A 27436-nucleotide genomic window follows, 5' to 3' on the forward strand; every position below is an offset into this window, starting at 1 on the left:
ACACGTTGGCTTTCAATTGCACCAGCAATACGAAGAATTCTGGAGCAGTAGGAAGAACTAAAGCTACATTTTTCACTTGCCATGGTTCAAGACAATTGTTACACTGCCGATCTTTTGTACAAGATGTATCTTTACATGTTTTACCTTAAACATGCTTTAAAAGACGTACAAATAGCAATAAAAGCTTTTGAAGGAGAAGACAGTGACGCCACTAAATTACTAGATACACTTGTATTTCTTATGCAGTCACTCGGACAAAACAGTTTTTCCAACTGTTGATTTGTTGACAACATCAGTTCCAAGCGAATGTATGTACGCAAATCCGAACCTTGGCTTTATGTTTGAACAGAAATTGTCTGAGTCGAGTTTGTCTGAAGAAAATAAAGTTTATTTGAAGAAGAGATGCATTCAGTTTAGTCTGGAACTCATAAAAGAATTTCAACAAAGACTGCCAAGTAACGTTACGATCCTGAAAAAAATTTCAATGCTGAATGTCGAAGAAACACTAAAAGTGAATAAAAATAATGCTGTAGAGGATAAGCCAAAGAATCGGGTTTTAGTGGCGATTTCATAGAAGGTATGCTGAGAAGAATGGCATAATATCAACTTCATTAGGTGGAATAACACTACTAACACTGTTCGATTTTGGAGTGAGGTTTTGCAGTATAAAAATGCCGCAGGGGAGAATCCTTTTTCTTTGATTTCACAGCTAGCAATGACTGTTGTATGCCTACCACATTCAAATGCAGAAGTGGAAAGAATATTCAGTTCTGTGAACATTATAAAAACTAAACAACGTAACAGATTATCGTTAAAGACAATTAATGCTTTGATCATATTAAGAGACCAGCTGAAGAAACAAAATAAAGATTGTGCATCTTTTGACATACCGTCAGATGTATTGGAGCTTATTGGAACGAACAAAATTTACTGTTCTGCGACAAAACCAGTCGAACTGCAACATCATCTTTTGAGCGACGTTCAACCCTCTACATCAACTACAGTTCTGTCAGAGCATGAAACAGATGAGTTATTCGATCTTCTGAGTGACGACGATGAATAGCTTACATACCGGTATGTATATATTTTGTAACCTAATTTGAGTTCTTGCTTTCTTTTGTTACAAATATGGTTGTATATTTCTAGTATATTTGACTACTGTGATTGAAACAACAATTTATCTGTTGCGTTAATTATGATAACATGTTTAATTAAACATTAGCGTATTTTATATGTATGTTGTTGCAAGCGATATTAATATTTTATTACCTGCCCCCCCCCCCCTCCCGCCCCAACTGGCTTATTGCACCATTCCCAGCATTTTCAGTACACCCCAGTAAAATCAGTTTTAGCGACTTTCTAGCGACTTTTGATATTGAATCTAGCGACACGAGTTTTTTAGAGTTGGCAACACTGAGCGTTGGGCAGTTGGATATGAGCCGCCAGCAGTGGTGGAGGTGGGGAGAGAGATGGCGGAGTTTTGAAATTTGTCATGAACTGCTACATATATGACTATTGAGGTAAATACATTGGTTGTTCTCTATCAAAATCTTTCATTTGCTAACTATGCCTATCAGTAGTTAGTGCCTTCAGTAGTTTGAATCTTTTATTTAGCTGGCAGTAGTGGCGCTCGCTGTATTGCAGTAGCTTGAGTAGCGAAGATTTTTGTGAGGTAAGTGATTTGTGAAAGGTATAGTTTAATGTTAGTCAGGGCCATTCTTTTGTAGGGATTTTTTTGAAAGTCAGATTGCGTTGCGCTAAAAATACTGTGTGTCAGTTTAAGCACAGTCATGTCCAAATTTTTCTAAGGGGACGTTTCAAATGTAGTCGAATTAAGTCAGGTGATGCTGAGGGAATCAGATTAGGAAATGAGACACTTAAAGTAGTACAGGAGTTCTGCTATTTGGGGAGTAACTGATGGTGGTCGAAGTAGAGAGGATATAAAATGTAGACTAGCAATGGCAAGGAAAGCGTTTCTGAAGAAGAGAAATTTGTTAGCATCGAGTATAGATTTAAGTGTCAGGAAGTCGTTTCTGAAAGTATTTGTATGGAGTATAGCCATGTATGGAAGTGAAACATGGACGATAAATAATTTGGACAAGAAGAAAATAGAAGCTTTCGAAACATGGTGCTACAGGAGAATGCTGAAGATTAGATGGGTAGATCACATAACTAATGACGATGTATTGAATAGAATTGGGGAGAAAAGGAGTTTGTGGCACAACTTGACGAGCAGAAGGGATCGGTTGGTATGACATGTTCTGAGGCATCAAGGGATCAAGGCATCAAGGAGACCAAGAGATGAATACACTAAGCAGATTCAGAAGGATGTAGGCTGCAGTACGTACTGGGAGATGAAGCAGCTTGCACAGGATAGAGTAGCATGGAGAGCTTCATCAAACCAGTCTCAGGACTGAAGACCACAACAACAACACGCTGTAGAATGGTGTACAAAAGTCAAAGACAAAAGTAACGTAGTTCGATGGAACCTGGACCATGCACAGAAAGAACTGTTACAGCGTAGCACAAGAAGTAATTGAATGAAGTACGTCGTGAGGCGAACAGAAGAGACACTTTTATTCAGAGACAACAATTACTCTGAAGTCACAGCGATTCCTGATGGTCCGTTGAACCTTAAAAGAGCGGGACATGGTTCTTAATAGGATGTGTAATCACCACTGACGGCAATGCCTGCTCTGCAACGTGCTCCCATGCTGACTAAAGGTTGGGGAGGAGATCTACATCTACATATATACTCCGCTAGCCACCAAGCGGTGTGTGGCGGAGGGCACAAATAGTGCCAACGTCATATCCTCTCCTTCCTGTCTGACTGTCTGAATGCCCCAGTACGAGCTCTAATTTCCCTTATCTTTGAATGGTGATCATTGCGCGATTTGAAAGTTTGTGGTAATAATATACGCTCCACATTCTCGGCGAAGATCCGATTTCTGAATTTAGTGAGCAGCCCCTTCCGATTAGCGCGTCGTCTATCTGCAAGTGTGTCCCACTTCAAACTTTCTATGAGATTTGTAACGCTCTCGCGATGGCTAAATGTACCAGTCACTAATCTTGCCGCTCTTCTTTGGACCTTCTCAATCTCTTGAATCACACCCAACCGGTGAGGGTCCCAAACAGACGAACAATAGGCTACTCTAAGACTGGACGAACTAACGTATGACCACTACGGTCGCAGGTTCGAATCCTGCCTCGGGCATGGATGTGTGTGATGTCCTTAGGTTAGTTAGGTTTAAGTAGTTTTAAGTTCTAGGGGACTGATGACCTCAGATGTTAAGTCCCATAGTGCTCAGAGCCATTTGAACCATTTTTTTGAACTAACGTATTGTAAGCAATTTCCTTTGTTGAAGGACTGCATCGCTTCAGGATTCTACCAATGAAACGCAACCTAGAATTCGCCTTGCCCGTTACTTGGGTAATCTAATCATTCCATTTGAGATCATTTCGAATAGTGACACCCAGATACTTGACGGATGTCCAAAGACTGGGCATTTATTTCGTAATCGTACGTTAATGGGGATTTTCGCCTTGTTAGACGCAGTAGGTTACACTTAATAATATTGAGAGATAACTGCCAGTCATTACACCACGCATTTATTTTCTGCAAATCCTCATTGATTTGTTCACAACTTTCATGTGATACTGCTTTCCTGTAGACTACAGCATCATCGGCAAACAGTCTAATGCCGCTGTCAATACCATCAACCAGGCCGTTTATGTAAATCGTAAAAAGCAGTGGACCTATTACGCTGCCCTGGGGCATACCTGAAGTTACGCTTGTTTCTGTTGAAGTCACCCCATTGAGGACGTAATATTGCTCTCTGTCTGTTAGAAAACTTTCTATCCAACCGCATATGACATCGGATAGACCGTAAGCGCGCACTTTTTGGAGCAAGCTACAGTGCGGAACTGAGTCGAACGCCTGTCGAAAGTCGAGAAGCACGGCATCAACCTGGGAGCCGGTATCTAGAGCCTGTTGAATATCATGCACAAAGAGGGCCAGCCCTGTCTCGCATGACCGCTGTTTCTAAAACCGTGCTGGTTTCTACAGATGAGCTTCTCAGAGTCTAGAAAGGTCATTATGTCTGAACACAAAATATGTTCCATGATTCTGCAACAAATCGATGTCAGTGAAATTGGCCGGTAATTGTTTGGATCCGATTTTCTACCCTTTTTATAGATTGCTATGACCTGGGCCTTCTTCCGGTCCCGTGGAACTTTTCGCTATTCCAGTGATCTCTGATAGATGATGGATGAGAATGGTGCTATATTTGTAGCTGGGCGTTCCATTTTTTCACCAGGACGATTGACAACTGCTTGATGATCGTTAGTGCTGCAGTACGCTCCTCAACACATCCTACAAATCAGCCTATTCGCCATCGTTCCAAGTGTTTCTCCAAGTGCAGTGCTCGATGCGGTCGCTCATTGTCATCCATAAAAATGAAGTAAGGGTGAATGCAGCCCTGAAACTACGCTCAGGAGGAAGTACAGTGTCACAATAGCGTTGACTGGTGAGTGTTTCGTGTTCAGAGATTCGGATTCTAGTGCGTCCACACAAAATTATGCCTCCCCACAACACTTGGACCAACAAGACGATCAAATTCTGCAATGTTCTTGGGTGATTTACCTCTCGCCACATGAGGTTACGCCCAGCATTGTCATGCATTATCGTTTTGGTGGTCCAGACGTTATGTTGTGGAGAGGCATAGTGTTACATAGGCATATGACCTCCAAATCTTTGAACACCGTGCGAGGTGGCGCAGTGGTTAGCACGCTGGACTCGCGTTCGAGAGTTTTAACTCGCTTCCGGCCATCCTGATTTAGTTTTTCCGTGATTTCCCTAAATCGTTTCTGATAAATGCCAGGATGGTTCCTTTGAGAGGAACGGCCGACTTCCTTCCCCATCTTTCCCTAATCCGATGGGGCCGATGACTTCATTGTGTGGTTCCCTCCCCCGAATCAGCCAACCAACCAATTTTTGAACATGTTCAAAAAAAAAAAAAAAAAAAAAAAAAAGTTCAAATGTGTGTGAAATCTTATGGGACTTAATTGCTAAGGTCATCAGTCCCTAAGCTTACACACTACTTAACCTAAATTATCCTAAGGACAAACACACACACCCATGCCCGAGGGAGGACAAGAAACCTCCGCCGGGACCAGCCGCACAGTCCATGACTGCGGCGCCTTAGACCGCCCGGCTAATCCCGCGCGGCTTTGAACATGTTATTATGACACATACTGCGTCCCCATGTGCGTCCTTTCGCCGATGCAAGCCGGCCGATGTGACCGAGCGGTTCTAGGCGCTATAGTCTGGAACTGCACGGGTGCTACGGTCACAGGTTCGAATCCTGCCTTGGGCTTGGGTGTGTGTGATGTCCTTAGCTTAGTTAGGTTTAAGTAGTTCTAAGTTCTAGGGGACTGATGACCTCAGATGTTAAGTCCCATAGTGCTCAGAGCCATTTGAACCATTTTTTCGGCGATGCAGACGACCCTATTTTTTTTTTTATAACTTGTCGTATCTTACCTCCTCTGTGTTTCACGTTTCACTAATAATTTCTACGAAAGTGCTTAACTCGGAGAAGCTATTGACTTGAATTGTAGTTAATTCTATAAATTATGACTGCAAAAATTACAATCGTTTTATTGTAAAAGTGGTTCGTCGTACGAGTGTAGTTATTGAACCGCTCCTTAAGAGACAATTGTCTGATCTGCTTAAAAAGCAATTGTGACTGGACCACATGCTCTTCCTGGCGCTTGATTGTTTACGTAGCTGGGTCTCGGTCAGCGCGAGGCCGCTGTCGCATTGTTCTCTGTTGTTCACGGTCGCAGCAGGCGTCCTTGCAGTTGCAGCGCGTCCTCATGTTAACCGCAAACCGTCGCTCAGCACGGCGACGTCCTTGGCTGTTCAACAATGTCGTCCGTTTCGACGTGACGACTTCATATAGTGCCAACTCACTTTGTCGAGGCTTAGCGTTATCAACCTTTATTCCCTTTTTCATCAGTTAATTTCATGTGGCTCTAAATCATTCTCCTTTTATGAGCCAGGCTTCTTATTCAGATAATTTTCCTGTGTATTTTACACGCACAGGAGGAATTTCTGCAGAAAGGTGTGGACCAGTTAACAGCAGATTATCGAATCAATAGAATGAAAAAAAATGTCGTGAAGCCCAATAATCACTAGAAGCAATAAACGCTGCGTACGTCAACAGAATCGTATACAAGTGCTTCCTTGCATTTTGTGCTTGTATCTAAGTTCACACCGGATGCATCACGAAGCCATTGGCGCAGACACACAAGGACTGCAAAAACTGATAATAAAAACTAGAAAGAAAGACAATTTAATAATTAACTGGGAGAGGTACGTGGATTTTCCTATGCCTAGTGTTCCTTATCTTCTGCCAAGAAGAAGAAGAAGAAGAAGTTTTTCTCTCAGCCCGCGACTGTAAACGCACGCTGTTGCTACAGTCATCTCGTCCAAGTAGCACCACAAGGAAACGTCCACAGAACAGACGTCTGTTGTTTGTGTCAGCAGGACGCTTGGTTCACGCAGTTACCGCCTACATCGCTTGCTCGTGATCACTAATGAGAGTTCTTGTTGCAACTTCGTTACCGTATTGTTGGACCTCGATGGTGTGATAAGGATTGGTTCAAATGGCTCTGAGCACTATGGGACTTAACTTCTGAGGTAATCAGTCCCCTAGAACTTAGAACTAGTTAAACCTAACTAACCTAAGGACATCACACACATCCATGCCCGAGGCAGGATTCGAACCTGCGACCGTAGCGGTCTCGCGGTTCCAGACTGAAGCGCCTAGAACAGCTCGGCCACTCCGGCCGGCCTGATAAGGGTAATATGCTTTTTTAATGAATGGTTTCAACTACAATCCGGCAGTAATATTGCTATCGTAGTGTTTGGCTCATTGTTGAGTTCAAATGTAGGGCGACTGTTAACGTCGCTTGTTGTAACTGCTGTATATATTTGTATTTCTCATCGGTTTGTGTACAAGTTGACATTATGAGATGCATAAAGCTTGATCCAGCGCCAGACCCGAAAGCCATATAGGCCTCCTGAACTAATTTTGTTTTCACTGTAAATGATACAGCCAAACAGTTGAGGATAAAGATTTATTGAAATCCTTGACCACGGTTTCGGTATATCTAAATATAGCTTCATCAGAAGCAAAAATACACCTGAATAGGAAGACACCTTCATTAGCAAAAAACAATAACCATAAAAAATCCGTAAAATCCCAACAAGACTGGAAAGAAGCATCTCACCAGCATCAACAGACAAGAAAACTAGCATTCTAGTGAGCCAAAACTATATTACGCTAGAGCAAGAAGGGGTTTGAAACTATCCAAAACATTTTTATTTCTAAGCTGCACCTGTTCGTTAAGAATAACTCCATCTTTCTGAGGTAGATGTTTGAAAATTTCTAATTCCTCGAACAGGTCCAGTTTGTAACCATTACTCACTTCATGTAGCAATTCTACGTCATCCAGTTTACGTGTCGTATACTGTAAGAGCAATAGATGTTCAACAAAAGTGGAATTGTACACGTTTTCCCCATTTTTACCTAGCATGTGTTCTTTATATCTTATTTTAATGAGTCTACCTGTCTTTCCAACGTAATAGCTGGCGCAGTCGTTACAAGTAATTTTGTAAACTCCGCATTTAGTGCCAAGTTCTTCTCGTGCCCCAATAGTATGAATCACTCTTTGTTTTAAGCTATTATTTACGGAAAAGGCAACTCTGTAACCTCATTGCTTCTGTAGAAGCCTCCTTTTCTTGTATGATACGTTCCCCAAAAGTGGAACAGAAATAAAGTTATTACCCTTACTCTTAATCGCCCTGTTATCCCCTAAGGTTGAACATTTTACAGCTGTTTCTAATTTTGTTTGTTTGTTCTTATATCATTTTACGTGACATCATAGCTTAAAACGTCAAGAATTCGCAGGGCTTTGTGTTATTGGACTGTTTACTGGTAGAGCGAAGGGCCCCAAGTTTTTCTGTCTCACAGACCACGTGCAAATTTTTTCTGTTTTGAGTGGACCCCCCCCCGGCTTTCATATATTGAATTTTTACTCGATTTAACCCTCGAGCAGGCTGCTGTTCTAAAAAGTACATCATCAGCAGTTTTTATGGCTAATCGATGCCTTAACCTTCAGCTTTTGCACCATTGTTGCCATGTATTCCATTGCTGATGTTTTCTCAATATGTTAAAGTGGCTTCCGTTCATTTGGTCAGCTTTCTCAGTTTGTTTTCTGAATTGCAAGCAAAGTCATGTCGAATGTTGTAAAAAGTATAACGCGCGCCTGCTGAGGTGACAGTAGCAGGCTTTGTTCCAGCAGTCGATGTCCAGATGTAACTGAACTAAAAACTTAACTATACCTACTCGTTCTTGTTTTTGTATTTTTTTTAGTTTTTACAGGTGCACATTAAACGTCATCGGAATACATCTATTCATTTCATTTCTTTGATGTTTTGTTCCAATTCAAAGGGAGTATTAGGCAAAGAAATTCCCAAACTGCTCAAAGAGTGTTATATAATAAATTCTATCCAGACTTTTCAGACTTAGAGGAAAGTAAAGTAGATTTGGGTGATGAAAACACTGAATAGGACCATGGCAGTGAGTCTGAAGTTGAAGGTGAGGATAGTGATAATCGCGAAGAGATGTACGAGTGTTCTTTATTGAAAAGACAAAGTTTCACGTTGGTGTAAAAGATAAGTGTGTTAAAACATCAAAACCAACTGAAAAAACATTGTAGAAATTCCACCAGATCCGAAGAGAAAGGTGATGGGTATAACTGATGAAGTTAGTGCTTTATTGAAAGTAATTGACCGAGACACACATCAGTTCTCGCGCAAAAGAGGTAATAAAGTGACGAAACAATGGCTGTCTGCGGAATTTTTTTGAAGAAGAAGAAAATGCCATCATGCTAATATACTGGAACTATGGCCAGCAGGTGGGATAGCAATGCTACTGCTTAGGAGTGCAATGAGTTACAATAGATTTCTACTTTTTCTAAGTTGTATGCGGTTTGGACAATATCGGGTTCTAATGCTCCTGAGGGCATAATGAAAAGATGTGGTGCCTATAGAAAATTCTAACAGGAACCTTACAACTGAAAACTGGTACACAGGCTACCTCCGTTCTTAATATTTGCTGTAGAAGACTATCACTTGCATTGGTACAATGATGAAGGACAGACATTAATTCTTCCAGAATTTATCCCAAACAAAACAAAAAAATTGGAAGTGCAATGTCTAGGTTTCAGTATGATAAGACCTTAGTTTCATATGTTCCTTGTAAAAACTTTGCTATCATACTTTTGTCTGCTGTGCATGACATGGCAACAGTGGATGAAGAAACACACAAATCTGAAATCATAATTGAGTACACCATGACAAAAGATGGAGTTGACGCTGTAGCTAAAATATGTGCCTGATACACCATTTCAAAGAACTACAAGGAGAGGGCCATTGCCTACTTTTTCATTATTCTGAACATTGCCAGAATTAGTTCGCAAACAAATTGTCTGTGAAAGGTGTTATGAAACTGAACATATGTCAGAAAAACTGGCTAAATTGTTATTTAAAGAACTAGAAGAGTAAAATCTTTTGTTATAAATGTTGAAGATAGTAAATATGAACTGCTTTGTTCAATAAATGTAATACTTTGTTTAAGGCAGATTTGTTTACAACCATGTTGTAAATTTTACAACACACGCCTGCTCATGTGACAATAGTAGGCATGCTTGTCAGAGGATTGACTGTAGAAGAGCAGAGTGAAAAACGAAAAAAGGCAAATTTTGTACACTTATTCAAACAACAAAAAATGAAAATCTAATAAAATTAACACATAGACGCATTTTATTGTTGGGAACGATGGGAGATGTGCCTATTGCTTTATTAGCAAACATTTGGCCTCAGTTTAGTTAGGTATAACCTTAAACCTCCTCGAACAGTGATTTCCAGTCTATTTCTGTTTTCTTGTAAGAAGAATGGCAGCGGCACTGAAACCCCTTTCCAAGAGGTATGAAGATGAAAAAGTTATCAAAGACTTCTCCTGAAAGTCCATAATACAATATGAGTAACAGGTATGCCTATCTGAAACAAGAACTTTCTAAATTGTACTGTAAGTTCTCCATTTGTGCTTATCCTGATCAGTTCTTATAATATGACACCCGTTTCTTCATTATCACCAGATCTAGTTACAACAGATGTCATAACACAAAGGTCATACACAAAGTGGGCAAAATTAATAAAAAGTACAGCTTCATACAAAAGAGGTCAGTTCTGACGTCTTTATTTTCATATTATAAATTAACGATCTGCTGACTGAACACAACAGCAAGATAATTAACTTTGCAGGTGATAAAACAGTTGTTAACTGGGGACCCATTGTGAATGATCTGGCCGAAAATTGTTCTGGTGTCTTATTTGAATTGAAAAAAGAATTCCAAAACAATTACCCATGCAGTAAAACAAGTCTGATAGACTTCCAAATACACCACAAACCAGATGAAGTGCTATAGAGTGTTGTTTCTGATGATGGTATAGAAATAAAATTGAATGATAAAATCGTTTCCTGGGCATAAAATTACACTGGCATCTCTCTTCTGGGCATCTTATTAATTTCTCATGTCAAAAATTAAGAAAATCAATTTATGCAATGAGGACTTTGTCACAAGTTCTTCCGTATGAGCAAAGGAGTATTATCTCCTACGATTTAGTGTGTACATACCTCACATATGGAATTGAAGTGTGGGGATGTGCTGCTGCCAAGCATGTAAATAGGGTATTTATCCATTGAAAACAGGGCATTATGTGGGTCATGTGTATACTTGGAATTTTCAAGAGTAAGAATCTATTAGCACTGCCACCGATACATGTTCATAAAACTGTTCAATTGAATTTTCAAATACAAGCAGTACAGTAGTGTATAAGAGATGTGCACTTTTAACAATACTAAAAAGAAAGTGATGAGACTTACCAAACAAAAGCGCTGGCAGGTCGATAGACACACAAACAAACACAAACATACACACAAAATTCTAGCTTTCGCAACAAACGGTTGCTTCGTCAGGAAAGAGGGAAGGAGAGGGAAAGATGAAAGGAAGTGGGTTTTAAGGGAGAGGGTAAGGAGTCATTCCAATCCCGGGAGCGGAAAGACTTACCTTAGGGGGAAAAAAGGACGGGTATACACTCGCACACACACATATATCCATCCGCATAGACACAAGCAGACATGTCTGCTTGTGTCTGTGTATATGCGGATGGATATGTGTGTGTGTGCGAGTGTATACCCGTCCTTTTTTCCCCCTAAGGTAAGTCTTTCCGCTCCCGGGATTGGAATGACTCCTTACCCTCTCCCTTAAAACCCACTTCCTTTCATCTTTCCCTCTCCTTCCCTCTTTCCTGACGAAGCAACCGTTTGTTGCGAAAGCTAGAATTTTGTGTGTATGTTTGTGTTTGTTTGTGTGTCTATCGACCTGCCAGCGCTTTTGTTTGGTAAGTCTCATCACTTTCTTTCTTTTTAGATATATTTTTTCCACGTGGAATGTTTCCCTCTGTTATATTTAACAATACTAAGAGAGAGAGAGAGAGAGAGAGAGAGACTGAATATCATCTGTAAAGACATAACACAAAATACATGGGGATGAAATTTTATAATAAACTTTAAAAAGTCAAATGGTAGCTGCTTTGAAATGGCCTTGAAGAGTTCCGTACTGATAAATGTTTTTGTAGTATCAAGGAATTCCTTTCAGAGGCGCAAACAGAACACAGCATGTTTTTCTCAATGGAGAGACATCTACAGATGTTAAAGTAACCTCTGGCGTGCCACAGGGGAGTTTTATGGGACCATTGGTTTTCACAATATATATAAATGACCTAGTAGATAGTGTCGGAAGTTCCATGTGGTTTTTGCGGATGATGCTGTAGTATACAGAGAAGTTGCAGCATTAGAAAATTGCAGCGAAATGCAGAAAGATCTGCAGCAGATAGGCACTTGGTGCAGGGAGTGGCAACTGACTCTTAACGTAAATAAATGTAATGCATTGCGAATACATAGAAAGAAGGATCCTTTATTGTATGATTATGTGATAGCGGAACAAACACTGGTAGCAGTTACTTCTGTAAAATATCTGGGAGCACATGTACGGAACGATTTGAAGTGGAATGATCATATAAAATTAATTGTTGGTAAGGCGGGTGCCAGGTTGAGATTCATTGGGAGAGTCCTTAGAAAATGTAGTCCATCAACAAAGGAGGTGGCTTACAAAACACTCGTTCAACCTATACTTGATTATTGCTCATCAGTGTGGGATATGTACCAGGTCAGGTTGACAGAGGAGATAGAGAAGATCCAAAGAAGAGCGGCGCATTTCGTCACAGGGTTATTTGGTAAGCGTGATAGCATTACGGAGATGTTTAGCAAACTCAAGTGGCTGACTCTGCAAGAGAGGCATTCTGCATCGCAGTATAGCTTGCTGTCTAGGTTTCGAGAGGGTCCGTTTCTGGATGAGGTATCGAATATATTGCTTCCCCCTATTTATACCTCCTGAGGAGATCACGAATGTAAAATTAGAGAGATTCAAGCGTGCATGGAGGCTTTCCGGCAGTCGTTCTTCCCGTGAACCATACGCGACTGGAACAGGAAAGGGAGGTAATGAGAGTGGCATGCACTGTTGGGTGGCTTGCGGAGTATAAATGTAGATGTAGAATACCAGTATTCTCATTTGTATAAATAGTATTTTTATGTACCAGTAATCAAGCTGTATATTTTTTATTGTTGTAAATGTTACGACAAAATTATGAGAGGAAGTCTAAAATATGTCCACAATCTTGTATTTATCTCTGGAGAATAAATAAATAAATAAAAATAAGCCTGTATGAAGGACTTTTAAAAGTTGTGCTTATGTTGAAATGTCATCATGCTGCAAGGTTGACAGTGACAAATGTGGCAAGTGGGAAAATTCATGCCATCGAATGTTCCTGTTCATTTGTGTAATTCTGGCAAGAAAAGCTGAAATGATAAACTTCATTTTTATCAACTTTAGATCATCACCTTGTAACCACATTAAATTTAGTAAGCAAATCTGTTAAATTATAAGCAATGCCTGGTCTCCAGTTGATAAAGTTTTCTTTTAACATTTTCTCTTAGCACCCAGAAACTCAAAAAAACCTAAACCTTTTGATAGCATACTTAAGTGTGAAGAAGTAATCAGTGAAAGTTCTTGTTATTTACTTCATGGAAATGTGCAGATAACCTTGAATTCAATGCATTGCTTTGGATTTTGTATGCTGTCTTAATGACAAATTGAAGAGATTGCTGCAGTCTACAACCCATATTTTTAGCAAGTACATGTTGCTGAGGGATGGAGCAGTGTGCTGCAAACACCATGGGTTCATTTTGTTTTAAATGGTTTATAAATCCATGATAGTGCCCAAACATGGCAGGTACTCATCTACTGCCCCTAATATTACATTTGATAAAGGGGAGGCTTTTTCATGAAATAACCTTTCAAAACATAGATATTAATTAATTTTAATATCTGTTGAGGCAGTTCTCAGGATGGGGAGTTCTTCATGAAATTCTTGGTCCATAACAAAATGAACATATGCGAATAGCAATGCATCACTACCAGATGTTTTTGTATGGAGAAATGGATTGTTTGCAGGTAATTACACAAGATACTTTCAAGCAACCAAGAGATCAAATGATCCCAGTAGGAGTATGCACTATAAACTCTGCAATAAAGTTCTGAATAAGACCATACAAGCAGCAAAGAACATGTGGTTGAAGACAGAAATTGATTACTCGAGCAATAAAGTAAAAACTATTTGGAATTTTCTAAAGAAGGAAACAAGGAAAATACACTTTGTGGTGAAAATATCCAAATAAAAAGTGAGGGTCATCTTGTTATCAATCCAAAAATAGCTGCAGACACATTAAACAAACATTTTTAACAGTAAAAGAAAAAAAATAGGATACAAGGCTCCATGAACCAAACCATCAATCTTTTGAAAGCCAGAGTAATTAGCTCAGTACAACACATGAGGCTAACAACAGTCACTGTTCAAGAAATTGAAAGAGTTATTAAATCTCTGAGAAGTAAAAACTCTACTGGGATTGACAATATTTCTAACAAATTATTAAAATACTACTGCAGCCATGTAAGTAAAGTCCTTTGCCACATTTTTGATGCATCACTTAAGCAAGGAATAGTTCCTGAGAGGCTTAAGTACACAGTTGTAAAACTACTGTATAAGAAGGGAGCTAAGACAGATGCTGCTATCGGCCAGTATAACTACTGACAAGTTTTTCGGAGGTTTTAGAGAAACTAATGCTTGCCAGCATAGTTAAGCATCTCAGGGATCAAAATATCCTCAGTGAAAGTCAGTTTGGATTTCAGAAATGTTTGTCAACAGAAGATGCAATATTTGCATTTGCTGGCAAAGTCTTGTAATCTATCAACAAAAAACTTAAGGTGTTTGTGATTTTTTGTGACCTAACAAAAGCATTTAACTGTGTCAGTCACCAGATTCTTTTACAAAAAGCTGCACATCTCGGTATAAGTGGTTCATCAGGGAAATGGCTTGACTCATACCTGTCAAACAGGAAACGAAAAGTTGTAGTGGATTGTCAAAATGGAGTCCCATTACTTCAGAGTGGGGTACCATCACATGTGGAGTGCCCTAAGGCTGAGTTCTGGGCCCCTTTGATAAATACTGTTAATGCTTTTATACTCCTTATATCTTGTGGAAGCTTACTGTAAGAAATACATCTTACTTCTGTAGGATCGTTACTTGTTAGTTTCAGTCTTTTGCTTGTAATATGATAATCACTCCTGTTTCTGGTATTATAAGCATGCAAAATCTTTATTCAAGGATAGGGTTCAATGTTGCTTTGAGTAGGCAAAATATCTCAGTACATTTGTCATCTGTTCTAAAATTGTTTTGAATACCATAGCACTTCACTAAGCATGGTCCTGTTGGAGGTGGTGTTCAGACCTAATGCAAAGCAATCCGTCTAGTTTGAGCATTATTTTTGATCTTGTGTGATTCTCTCATTTTGTTCTTCATGGAGTCTCTTTCTGTCTTTGGTTCACTTTGTGCATGATTTCTTTGGGACTTCATTATCCGACTCACTTGTGTATTTTGTCTCAGCATATGTTTCTGTCTTCACTTTCTATTGGATCAATTTGTGCTTTTTCTAGGCCAAGTTTGACTTGTATGATCCATGGTGCTGTTGACTTGACCTCTTATATGTGTGCCAGTATTCTGTTGCTGAGTCTTGTTGGTGATAGTCTGGGGATGTGCCTGTAGAACTTTAACATTCTTTTCTTGATGTCTGCTACTTGATTGACTTCTTCTCTACGGTTTTCCTTAAGTATAATCTGCATCCCCCTTCTGTCAGGTTGGTGCCAAGAATTTTTCTCATGATTTTGCCTTCTTCATCAGTATGCTTTCCATGTCACTTTTATATGAAGTATTAGCGTCTCACTTGCATATAGTATTTCATGTTTGATTGCTGTGTTGTACTGTTTAAGCTTTGTGTCAATGGACATGCATTTCTTGTTTTGTATGTCCTGTGTCTTGCCTGAGATCTTTTCTCCTCCTGTAGGTTAGTGGATTTCACCTATATATTTGAAATGTGTAACTCTGTTTAACTTGACATATTTTGTGTCTAATTTTTGTATATTTAATATTGAGCAGAAAAATTCAGACTTCTGGAAAGAAATTTGCAGGCTAACTTTTGATGAGCATTATTTTAAAATTTCTATTTGTTTGGTTGCTGTTGCTGCTTTATCTGAGAGTAGTGCCAGGTCATCTGAAAAAGCTAGGTTTGAGATTTCTATGTTGGCTCAGGATCATCCTAGTCATGTTGGTTTCCAGTGTCCTTGGTTTCCAGTTCTTTTTCTCCATCCCTCATTACTTTCTCCAGGACTACACTGAATAATGGTGTGGATAGTCTGTCACCTAAACCAGTTTTTATTACCAAGGGATCAGAGATTTCACTCCTGAATATAACGTTCGGTGTCATGGCAGCCATTGTCTGTTCGATTAATGGTAGTGTTTTTGGGTTAAGTCTCTGTTCTTTTAAAATGTAGAACAAGGATTGTCAACCAACAGAATCATATGATTTCTAGAAATCTATGAAGGTGCAAAAGACTGGAGCAGTGCTAATGGCCTTGTATTTTAGAATAGTTTTCAGATTGAAGATTTGTTCTTTGCAGAATGACTGGGGAAGAAGCCTGCCTGGTATTCAATAATTTTGTGTTATAACTCTTCTCGTTTCCTCTAGGGAAGCAAACTGAAAAAATTTGTAGATCACTTGTAGCAAGGAGATGCCTCTGTAGTTCTTCACATTCATCTTATCTCCTTTTTCGTACAGTGGATGGATAAGTGCTGATTTCTAGTTACTAGGAAGTTTTTATATTTGCCAGATGGTTGTGATTATTTGTGTAAGTTCCTCTAGATACTTTGACCTGATGTTCTGTAGTAGTTCTACAATGATGCCATCTTTGCTGAATATCCTGTTGTTTTTCTAACTATAAATTTGTAGATCTCTTCCCATGTTGGTGAAAGTGATTCTTGGTGCATGGAGTGCTGCCCTACATTGAGATCTTTTTTTTCAAGTTCAGAGCAGTTAAGGAGATCAGAGAAATAACTGACCATTTCCAGACAATTCTTCTGATTAGTTAGAGTGAGTTTTTGTTTCATTTTCTGAAGCATATGTTATGAGGTGTGTACCTGCAAACCTTCCTTGAGAAGGTCCTGTAGAATTCTCTTACGTTGTGGTTGCAGAAGATGTCCTCCATAGTGCACAGTTGCTCCTTCAAGTACTTTCACTTGATTTGCATAAGTTTTACACACTGTTTTTTGGACTTGTTAAAACAATATAGGCTTTAGAGGGTTTTTTACTGCTATATTCTTGGAAAGCTTGTTTGCATTTTTCTAGTGCATTTTCACATCCAGAGTCCCACCATGGGTGTTCAGTGTTCTTCTTCCATAGTTATAATTCTTGTGCTTTTTATGTGATCTTTCTATGGAATTCTTCGCCAAGTGTTTGCTTGTTGTTCCTATTCCTGCTTTAGGTTGGATTCTGTGCTCTTTTTCATGTTAAAGTTCTACAAGTATGTTTCTTCTTCAGTGGAAGTTTGATTTTGATTCTTATTGTCACAAATTGCTTTCTTATTTAATAATATGTATTCTGAAAACACGTAAATAGATTTTAATGTCGCTAAAAGCTTCCTATTATTAAGATTTTTGTTGTCATACACAATGTTTCATTGTGAGAAAATACGTTACAAGACAATGTAATGTGTGAACTGTCCAACTTCCCAAGCAGACAATTTGTTACGGTACCAAAGATCAGTGCGGCAAAGTGATAGATATCAAACACCAAAATGTACCAGTGCTAAATGTGCTACAGGCATATTATTGTTGAACTCCCTTCCCTTTTCCTCTAATTTCTCTTTCCCCCTCTCTTTCTCTCTCTTTTGTCTTTTGTGGAAGATGTACATGGAATCAGCCATGAACAGACCAAACATTGGATAGTTATGAGCAGAAGAGAGTGGGATAACATTTGTTTTTCAGTTAGCCAAATTGTGTAATGCACCTGTCTAAAAAGACATAGTAGTGTTCACACATCGGCAGCATTTCGATCATAATATTCAGCCTATCCATGTACTTTGTTCAGTTTGAGGCTATTATATTGGTGTAGCATCCACAAGAGAGACCAGAATTTGGTTAAACATATTTTTGAAGAATTGAATACATCTGTACTTATTCATAATGTCGTGCCTAGAGAGGAATGAAGGAGAAAAGCACTAAAAAATTCTCAATATCAACATGTGCATCACTTAAAAACTGATATTTTCAGTTTTGAGACCCTAATAGAGACAAATATCACATTGCCACTTATGCTTTTACAGTAAATATAGTCACAGTATCATAATGTAGTTCCTAAAAGTGTTATGCAAACCTCTTCCCTTACAGTTTGTCTCTTCTTTATTGATGTAGGCTTGTTTATTTTTAATGCAAATCATGATCAGATGTAACCCCCATCTGTCAGAAAACTGATACAAACACTTTTGTTACAGGTTGTGTGAGACAGCGATATGTGCTTGCTGTGATGAGCTTCCTGGCCATAGCCAATGCCTATACAATGCGCATATGTCTTTCTGTTGCCATAACAGAGATGGTGCTTCCACACCAAACACCAAAGAGTTACAACAGTAATATCACCCACAGTAATGCAACTGACATCAGTGTTCAAGATCCAGATGACCTTCGATGTCCTGGAGATTATCCAACACACGAACCAAAACGAATGGTAAGTGTGCTCTGTGATTGTGAGACCGATTTGAAAGTCAATTATTGGAAATATTGCACTAGTGATAATTTGCCATAAAAACTAATGCAAAAGATCATATAACGACTACCCAGAAAGTAGATTACATGTTTGACTGCAGCAATAATGGTTGTCTAAGCATTTGTCTATTCATCTCATTTCCCATTATTTCACAATAAAAGTTTTAAGTGTGTGCTGCAATAGAAAATCCCACGAGTTGTGAAGTGAAATGCAATGAGTAATAAAGTTTTTATTGGCAAAAAACCACATGCCAATTGAATTTTATCAGTGACTGTGTGAAGTGTTCAGAAACATTGTAATCACTGAAGGTAGAGGGTGCCAGTGGTCCATTAGTCTTAAAAGTGGTTGAACTAACGTTGGCAATGAAGAGTGAGGTGGACTACCAAGCATTGTGACTGATGAACTGGTCACAGAAGTAATTCAGAAGACTCAAAGAAACAACTGATACATAATGGGGGAGCTCTTGTTAGCTTTTAACAAATTTCACAATGCTTTCTGCATCAAATTGTTGCACAGGAGCTAGATTATCACAAATTTCTGTGCAACATGGGTACCAAAAGCCTTGACTGAAACCAACTTATCACTACATCATTGATATTTCTCAATTTGTAGGAAAAAGATGGTGACTCATTACTTGTTGAATCATAACTAGAGACAAGACTTGGGTGACCAAATTGCAATCTATGGAGTGGGGCACACAAATTCCCACCCAAAAAGAAGAAAATGCTTGTAAACGTTATGTTTTTAGGAAGAGCAATTCAGAATAAGAATAGAGGAAAGTTGAGCTAAAACATTTTGTTCTTGCAGGACAACACTTGGCCACACACAACAAATCACAGTTGAGAAGTACTCATTGCTTTCAAGTGGGAGGTGTTTCCTCATCCACTGTACAGTCCAGATCTTGCACCAAGTGACTACCATCTGTTTCCGATGATGAAGACCTGGTTTGGAACACAGCACTTTGATGATGATGTGGAACTGTGGGGAAGGAGGGGTGGGGGTGTGACTAACTGGTTGAAGTGTCAGGTGGAAAAATTTTGTGCCAGTGGGATTTCAAAGCTTGTTCAGGACTATTATAAGCATATAAGTTTTTGTTGAGGCTATGTTGAAAAGTAGTCACTTTCAAATAAGTAAAACATTATTATTTCTTACACTGTTTTTTTTATACCAAAACATAATGTTTTCTGGATTGCTCTTGCATTTCTGCCCTCATTCATTTGGTAGGCAGACAATGTGCTAATTTGAAGATATGACAACTTCTTAGGATAGAATCAGGAGTCAACCATGCTGCTTTGAAATATATTAAAAATAAAACAGTAGTTTGTCATATTAGATACAACTTGAAAATTTTAAAGATTCCATGATGGACACTACTTCTACAGTTGTACTCAGGATCATATGCCTCCTACAAAGATTTAGCGGTAAGTGATAATTGCAGGTGTTCCAGGGCAACATTTACTGAACTTACAGCCTTTATGTAAAGTGCTTTTCGTAGAGTTTTACTACACTACATACATCTATTACTTTATTATTCACTCTTAAAGTGAACTCCTCCTATCTCTTATTGCTCTTCTTCACCACATTCTGTATTGTCTTTATTTTGCTCTCTGATGTGGCTATCCTCTTCACATATTGCATTTGGTTTGATGTCAGGACTGCTTTCTTTAATATTATTAAAATGCATTGTAATGAGGTACAGTATCAATGTAAGAGCTGTTCCTGACATATAGATATTTTCCTTTTTGTGTGTGAGTTACCTTTATTCCTTGAGCAATCTATATACATTTTGGTAGCCTCTTATATAATATGAATTACTTTTGGGGAGAACAGTTTTCATTTAAAGTGAGGACTTTGTTATATAAATAAATACATTGTATTTTTCATTCACATCATGAAGAGTGTAAGCATATCTTCAATATATGCCATTCATCTTTGACTACTCTCAGCCTCACTTCAGGTGGGTCCCTCTCAGTGGCCTCTCCAACCTAACTGTCCTTCTCTGCTCCCAAGGAAGGAACTAACAGTTCCGAAAGCTAGAACAGTGTCATCACTTTTGTATGTAGCTGTCAGCTGTACCAAACATTTTGCCTTCTGAAGATACGTGAGCCCAACAGTAGTGTACATCCCAGGAAAAAAAATACTTGCACTTTGTAGCACCTAAACACGAATGGTGTGCAAACAGATATGAACTCAAAAGACTGGTATGAATTACACACAGATAAACTTGGCTGCATTTGTGTGGCCTTCACCAAAACAGCCTTGACCAACCTCTCTTCATATCCTTAAAATCAATAAAGCGTACTTGTGTATTCTGTGTGTAAATATATATTTGAGGTATTTATTTCCAGTGAATTACAATGTATCAGTGTAAGATGTTTTGTGACTGGGTGATTAAATAAATCATTAAATAGGAACATAAGAAACTTCCAAAGAAAAATTACTTGTTAATCTCTGGTGTGTCTTTTTTTTATAGTGGATGTAAATTCAGATTTAGAATTTGTAGGAAAATGCTGAACTTAATTAACATTGATATTATAATAAATAGAATTATTATTTGTCTTGTTTTACAGGGTACATTAGCTGAATTTGATTGGGATGAAGAAACACAAGGCCTTATATTGAGTTCTTTCTTCTGGGGTTACATTCTCACCCATCTGCCTGGAGGAATGCTGGCAGAAAAATTTGGTGGCAAGTACTCACTTGGACTTGGCATCTTGTGCACTGCTGTGTTCACACTGCTCACTCCTTTAGCAGCCAGATATGGTGGAGCCACATGGATCATCATTGTCAGAGCTGCTGAAGGATTAGGAGAGGTCAGTAAAATATTTCTCATGAAAGATTTTTTAACTGTTAGTGCATACTGTTTGACATGAAAATATTTCTAACACATAGTAAATCTCAACAACAGTACCCAATATTACCTGTAACATCAATTTTTTTTGTGCAGTAATAATTTTTGCCTTAGGTTCCATCCTTTTGCATTGTGTCTCTCTTCACACAGTGCCTGTAAACTTAAAAACTGTTACTTTAGTCTGATTTGTTGCATATTACAACAGCCTTAATTGCAGGTAGTGAGCAACTTTTATTTTATTAGACTAATTGTATACTTTTTTCTCTCATGCTAACTGCATTTGCTTTCTTCCAATCAAGAAACTTCTGCTATTAAAGATTGCAGCATTTTCTATTTATGTTTTCTTTCCATGCTCTGTGCATAGCCATTCTGTTGTAAAATCTACTATTATTTCTCCTAGTAACCTATACTTATCTCTTACATAAAGGAAAGGAAAAGCCTCTTCCCACACTAGCCAAGTGATGTGTGGTGCATAGGTGCATGTAACAGACAACTGTATTAACTACCTATTGAGCCCTGGCTCTTCCTTTGCGAAAAAGTACACATATTCACATACAACCTCACCCACATCCAAATGTGTACTGGATGTCATATCAGAAAAATGCAAGGTGGGATTTGCAAGACAAATGTCAACAGAGTTCATGCTGGTTAACATTGAGTAACCATTCTGTTCCAGATAACTCATTATATTTAAGCTCTTCCCCAGTTGGATAACTGGTGTAGGTAAGAGACATGCAAGTTGCAGAAGCAGCCACCAATCGAAAGACTTTCACCAGGCCATTGAGTCATATACAATTAATAACACTGTAGAAGAAACTGGTGTATTAATGTATGATCCAAAGAAATGCAAAACAGGTGGGACCATTAAAGCATTTGCAACAATATGCCAGACATTGAACTGCTCACAAAAGGCAATGGAGCTCACTTAACACTGGGCACAGAAAGCTGACTAAAGCATAAAATTGACAGCAATGAGATTTTTGGAATAAATCTAAATGTATATTAGAAGTATGAATAATGGGATATGGAAGTGTTGTACTTATTGTAGTAGGCAAGAAACTCAAATCTGCTGAAATAGAAGTTGAAGCTGCATGTGAGATTGCTTTTGGGTAAGACTCAGTATCATGGGTGGGCATAACCCTTAAATCAGGTCCTTCCATTGACCACCAAACTCAACTCCAAATGTACCTGCAAGCTTCAGAGACAATGTCCGCTAGGTAATACATATGTGCGCCCATCATCATTGATGGAAACATTAATCATCCAACAACAGATTGACTTAATTATAGTTTTATAAGTTATGGACATGACAAGACACCACATAAAAAAGTACTAAATCCTTTTTCTGAAAACTGTTTATAACAGACACTTTGTAAGTCATTCATTACAAAAATAGACAGGATAGGCCATTTGTTCAATGTAGAGGAACTGTGGCTTGATTTTAGAATAATAGTTGACCAAGTGTTGGACACATATGTACCTGGTAGAACAGGTCATGATGGGAGCAACTCTCCATAGCTTACAGTCTCTCTAAATAAACTTTAAAAGGAACAACAACTACCACACAGTTGGTGTGAAATAAAAAATATGGCTGTAGGTAGAAAGATTCTTAAAGAGGTATGTCTGGCTGTCAAAGCATAGATTCTGTAGTGAAAGTCACAATAGAATTTTATCAAAAGATCTCTCACAAAACCCAAAGAAATTCTGGATGTATATTAAGGATGTTAGTGGCACCAAAGTTGATGTCACAGGAATTGAAACTGAAGATAGAAAAGCAAATTGAATTCTGTTTTGCAATACTGCTTACAAAAGGAGATCCTGAAGAACTCTCCCAATTTAATGTTGCACCTCTGTAAAAATGAATGATGTAGATATTAGATACATTAAGAAACAACTGAAAACATTAAAACTGAACATGGCTCCATGGTCTGATGAAATCTCTTTCAGATTCTACATAGAAGTTTTGGATGAAATAGCTGGTTTCTTAAACATGTATGATCTGAGCAGCAGTGGAATATATCCAGCTGCTTCTAAACTAGAACAAACATCAACAACAGTAAAGAGTACTAGCATTTTTCAATTTTATTGCATAGACTAAAGATGTCTTAGATTATGCAAATAAGGCACCAGATAAAGGATAAAAGTCTGAAATGCCTAGTGCTGTAGGCCTACACATATAATAAATAAATAAATCAAATTAATAATGTTAAATAACTTATTGTGGCCATAAACATATAGCTAACTAACACTAGTCACACAGTACCAAATGTGACTGTTCCAACTGTTAAAATAAAATAAAAATAAAGTAGGCATTATCTGAGAGGAGCTCATATTTACTGAAATGTGCATCATTAGACGCAAACACTTGTGGATATATGAAATGCAGTGATCATGGACTCAGTTGTAAGTAAAGTGGATGGCAGATTTTGGTTCACTGTAGGATACAGTCAGTCTATAAAGGACTTGGGCAATCAGTCCTGGAATACTGCTCAAACGGGTGGAACCCTTGCCCAATATGATCAATAGGCAAGTCTGAGTAGAGAAGTGCAGCACCATAGAAATGCTGAAAAATCAAAACTGGCAGATGCTTGAAGAGTAACATCTACCATCATGTGGAAGCCTGCTTGCAAAGTTTCAAGAATCATCTGGTGTCAGACTTCCTGTTTCTTGAAGGCATTAATAAAGTTATATGGATGTCTCCTGTTAGAAAACTGTTGCTTGTAGTCATGACAGAGATACCACTCATTACCACTCACCCCACAGCACATTTTCATATCATTTAATTCAATCATTTCATAAGTCACACTGGATTTAGAACATCAATGTAAACAGCAACTGGTACCACACACAGAAGACTCCACAGCAGAGCAATTACTAACAGTGGGTTGGCTATGGAATATTGCATACATTGAACAATGCCTGTATGCTCATTCGTAAATGACGAGTTAGAGGAGTGGTGAAACAATAAAATATTATGCTTTTTGTGTGGCATGTTGTTCTGCAAAGCTTGATAGTGAGCCTAAACACCCTGTGTATGTTAACCTGTTCGCTGCTGTACTTCCTGTGCAATTTAAAATCGGTTTTTCTCCATATGAGATCTTTTAAGGATAACTGCTGTGAGTTAGAAAATTTTAAAGAATGCATACTATACAAGAGTTATGTGGTACATTATAGGTAGACAGTAAGCTGGCAAAGAACTATATAATTATGCTATATTTGTTTTAGGGACCAACATTTCCTGCAATCAATGCCCTGTTAGCGCATTGGATCCCAGCAAGTGAAAGAGGAACTTTGGGATCATTTGTCTTTTCTGGTATGTGACAGCTTTTTATAATAATTGATAAGATATGACACTCAAACTAAAGAGAAATAGAAAGAGTACTCTCTTTCATTCTTCTCAAAAAATTGTACAATGTCAACAGTTAGCTCCTTAATCTTAGAATCAAACGGTGGATTTTGCATAAAAGTATTTTCATTCTCAGAAAATGTGATTGCAACTAAAACAGATTATACTGAGACCACATACCGGGAAGCAGTGTTGCCCATGATTCACTTTACGGATAAAGGTGAATGAATCTGAAGTCCACATATAGTCTGGAATCAAGTGCAAATGTAATGTGTCCATAATGGATACCACTTTCTCACTGTATATGGATGTAACTTTATATCTGTAACATGCACCTGGTATCTCCATATTTTTCCCTTTATTTCTTGTTACTCCTCAGTCTCTCACTGTTAAAAATCTAATGTCATTTACTGTTAGGTATACCCATTTACAGCAGACATTCAAAGGATGATTTAAGAAATACTGAAGTTTTAAAGAAATAAAAACACTGTATCTTTTCTGTATTCACAGGTTCATTAATAGGAACTGTAGTAGGAAATTCATTGAGTGGATTGCTGCTGTATTTGACACAAAGCTGGGAGAGTGTGTTCTATGTCTTTGGTGGCATTAGTGTGCTTTGGTTCATTGCCTGGCAATACCTCTGCTACAGTTCTCCATCGTCTCATCCTTTCATTTCTGAAGAGGAATCAATATTCCTTGACAAGACAATAGGTGGTCTTGAGAAAGATAAGGTAAATCAGGACAGAATTACATACAGCTTGTGATGTTACACTTATACTGTTACCTTTCTTTTTCATGTTGGCTGTAAGACTTATTAATAGAATTAAAAGCAATTTACCTACTTTTAAGATTCAGAACATGTTTAATCAAATATAGATGCAAGATTGAACAGATGCACACTTTGTGAATGAAGCTTGCTTGACATCTACATGCAATGTTTTAGGAACGGCATCCTACTCCATGGAAAGAAATGGCCATGTCTGTCCCTCTCTGGGGTCTCATTTGTGCACAAATTGGACATGACTGGGGATTTTTTACGATGATTACGGACCTTCCAAAATATATGAGCAGTGTCCTCAAATTCAGTATTGCTCAGGTAACTTTCCATTTATTAATCAGTTTTATAAACATACGCCCATTAACATTTTAGATCTGCTGTATTGAGAAACCCACAGCTCTTTTTTTAGAAACAGTAATGTTATTATGTGTTGAATAATATGCATCAACCAAATATTTTAGTCTTAACAAACTACTGTCACTAGATAGTTTAATATTTTTTCATAAATAATGTTCTGTACCATTTGGTTAACAAATATGTAGGAATGTTTCATAATTTAAATTTTATGTGAGGCTATTGTTGTTAATTAATCCTCATTTGCAAACAATATTTTTAATCAAAGTATCCACGGGTGTACTGCCGGTCTACAGTGTCCAACAGGCACAATATTTCAGCGATCATACATGTCGCCATCATCAGGTGAACTGACGGACTGAGCTCCTGTGAACGTGCCGGCACGGAGATCCGTACACTATGGCTGCTCAGGGGGAACTGAGTTCGGTCGCGGCGGCAGCCGATTTAAATACCCTCCGTCCGCGGCGCGCTCACTCCGCCATCCGCGCCCCGCGCCACGGTCGCGCGGTGGAACAGATTGCGACGGCATCTGAGATGACGTCGGTGTGATGGCTCTGTCCGCCTTGGTCGTCACAACTATACATTTGCTCGATTTACTCTTGATTAACCCAATCGCTGGTTCCCAAGCCTTGCTAAGATTATAGCCACAGTCACAGTTTATGAGGTCGTCATTGGTGCGAATTTCGATGGCCTCTCTAACAACGCTGTCCCAGTATCTCGACGTCTGTACCAGAATCCTCGTGCGTTCATACTCCATAGCGTGATTTTCCGACAAACAATGTTCAGCAACCGCTGACTTGCTCGGATACATCAGTCGAGTGTGCCTCTGGTGTTCACGGTATCGATCCTCGACGGTACGCATCGTCTGACCAATATACGACTTGCCACATTGACACGGAATCTCGTACACGCCGGCCTTCCTCAAACCAAGGTCATCTTTGGCACTCCCCACCAGGGCACGAGTTTTATTCGGAGGGCAAAACAGTTCCGACCCGGTGTTTCTTCAAAATGCGGGCGATTTTCCCCGAGAGTGCGCCTGTATATGGGATAAACGCAGTGCCTACCTCCTCCCTCGTAATTTCATGCATCTCCACAGGTTGGGCTGTAGTGGGTGGGCGGAGAGCACGTTGAATCTGCCACTCTGAGTACCCATTTTTTCGAAATACAGTTCTCAGATGTTCCAATTCCTGCGGTAGACTCTCTGCGTCAGAGATAGTGCGCGCCCTATGTACTAGAGTTTTAAGCACCCCATTCCTCTGTGAAGGGTGGTGGCAGATTCCGTGTCAATGTGGCAAGTCGTATGTTGGTCAGACGATGCGTACCGTCGAGGATCGATGCCGTGAACACCAGAGGCACACTCGACTGATGTATCCGAGCAAGTCGGCGGTCGCTGAACATTGTTTGTCGGAAAATCACGCTATGGAGTATGAACTCACGAGGATTCTGGTACAGACGTCGAGATACTGGGACAGTGTTGTTAGAGAGGCCATCAAAATTCGCACCAATGACGACCTCATAAACCGTGACTGTGGCTATAATCTTAGCAAGGCTTGGGAACCAGCGATTGGGTTAATCAAGAGTAAATCGAGCAAATGTATAGTTGTGACGACCAAGGCGGACAGAGCCATCACACTGACGTCATCTCAGACGCCGTCGCAATCTGTTCCACTGCGCGACCGTGGCGCGGGGCGCGGATGGCGGAGTGA

General features: G+C 39.0%; 1 protein-coding gene across 1 annotated transcript in view; it reads left to right on the plus strand.

Annotated features, from left to right (window-relative positions):
- Positions 1–27436, plus strand: part of LOC126194746 (putative inorganic phosphate cotransporter) — a 194315-nt gene that overhangs the window by 141952 nt on the left and 24927 nt on the right. The window contains exons 2-6 of the mRNA XM_049933013.1: positions 18130–18362; positions 20972–21214; positions 24478–24565; positions 25109–25329; positions 25542–25694. Of these exons, the coding sequence (XP_049788970.1) occupies positions 18130–18362; positions 20972–21214; positions 24478–24565; positions 25109–25329; positions 25542–25694 (938 nt within the window). The remainder of the gene's footprint in view (positions 1–18129; positions 18363–20971; positions 21215–24477; positions 24566–25108; positions 25330–25541; positions 25695–27436) is intronic.

This window comes from Schistocerca nitens, chromosome 7, assembly GCF_023898315.1.
Source record: "Schistocerca nitens isolate TAMUIC-IGC-003100 chromosome 7, iqSchNite1.1, whole genome shotgun sequence".
NCBI lineage: Eukaryota > Metazoa > Arthropoda > Insecta > Orthoptera > Acrididae > Schistocerca > Schistocerca nitens.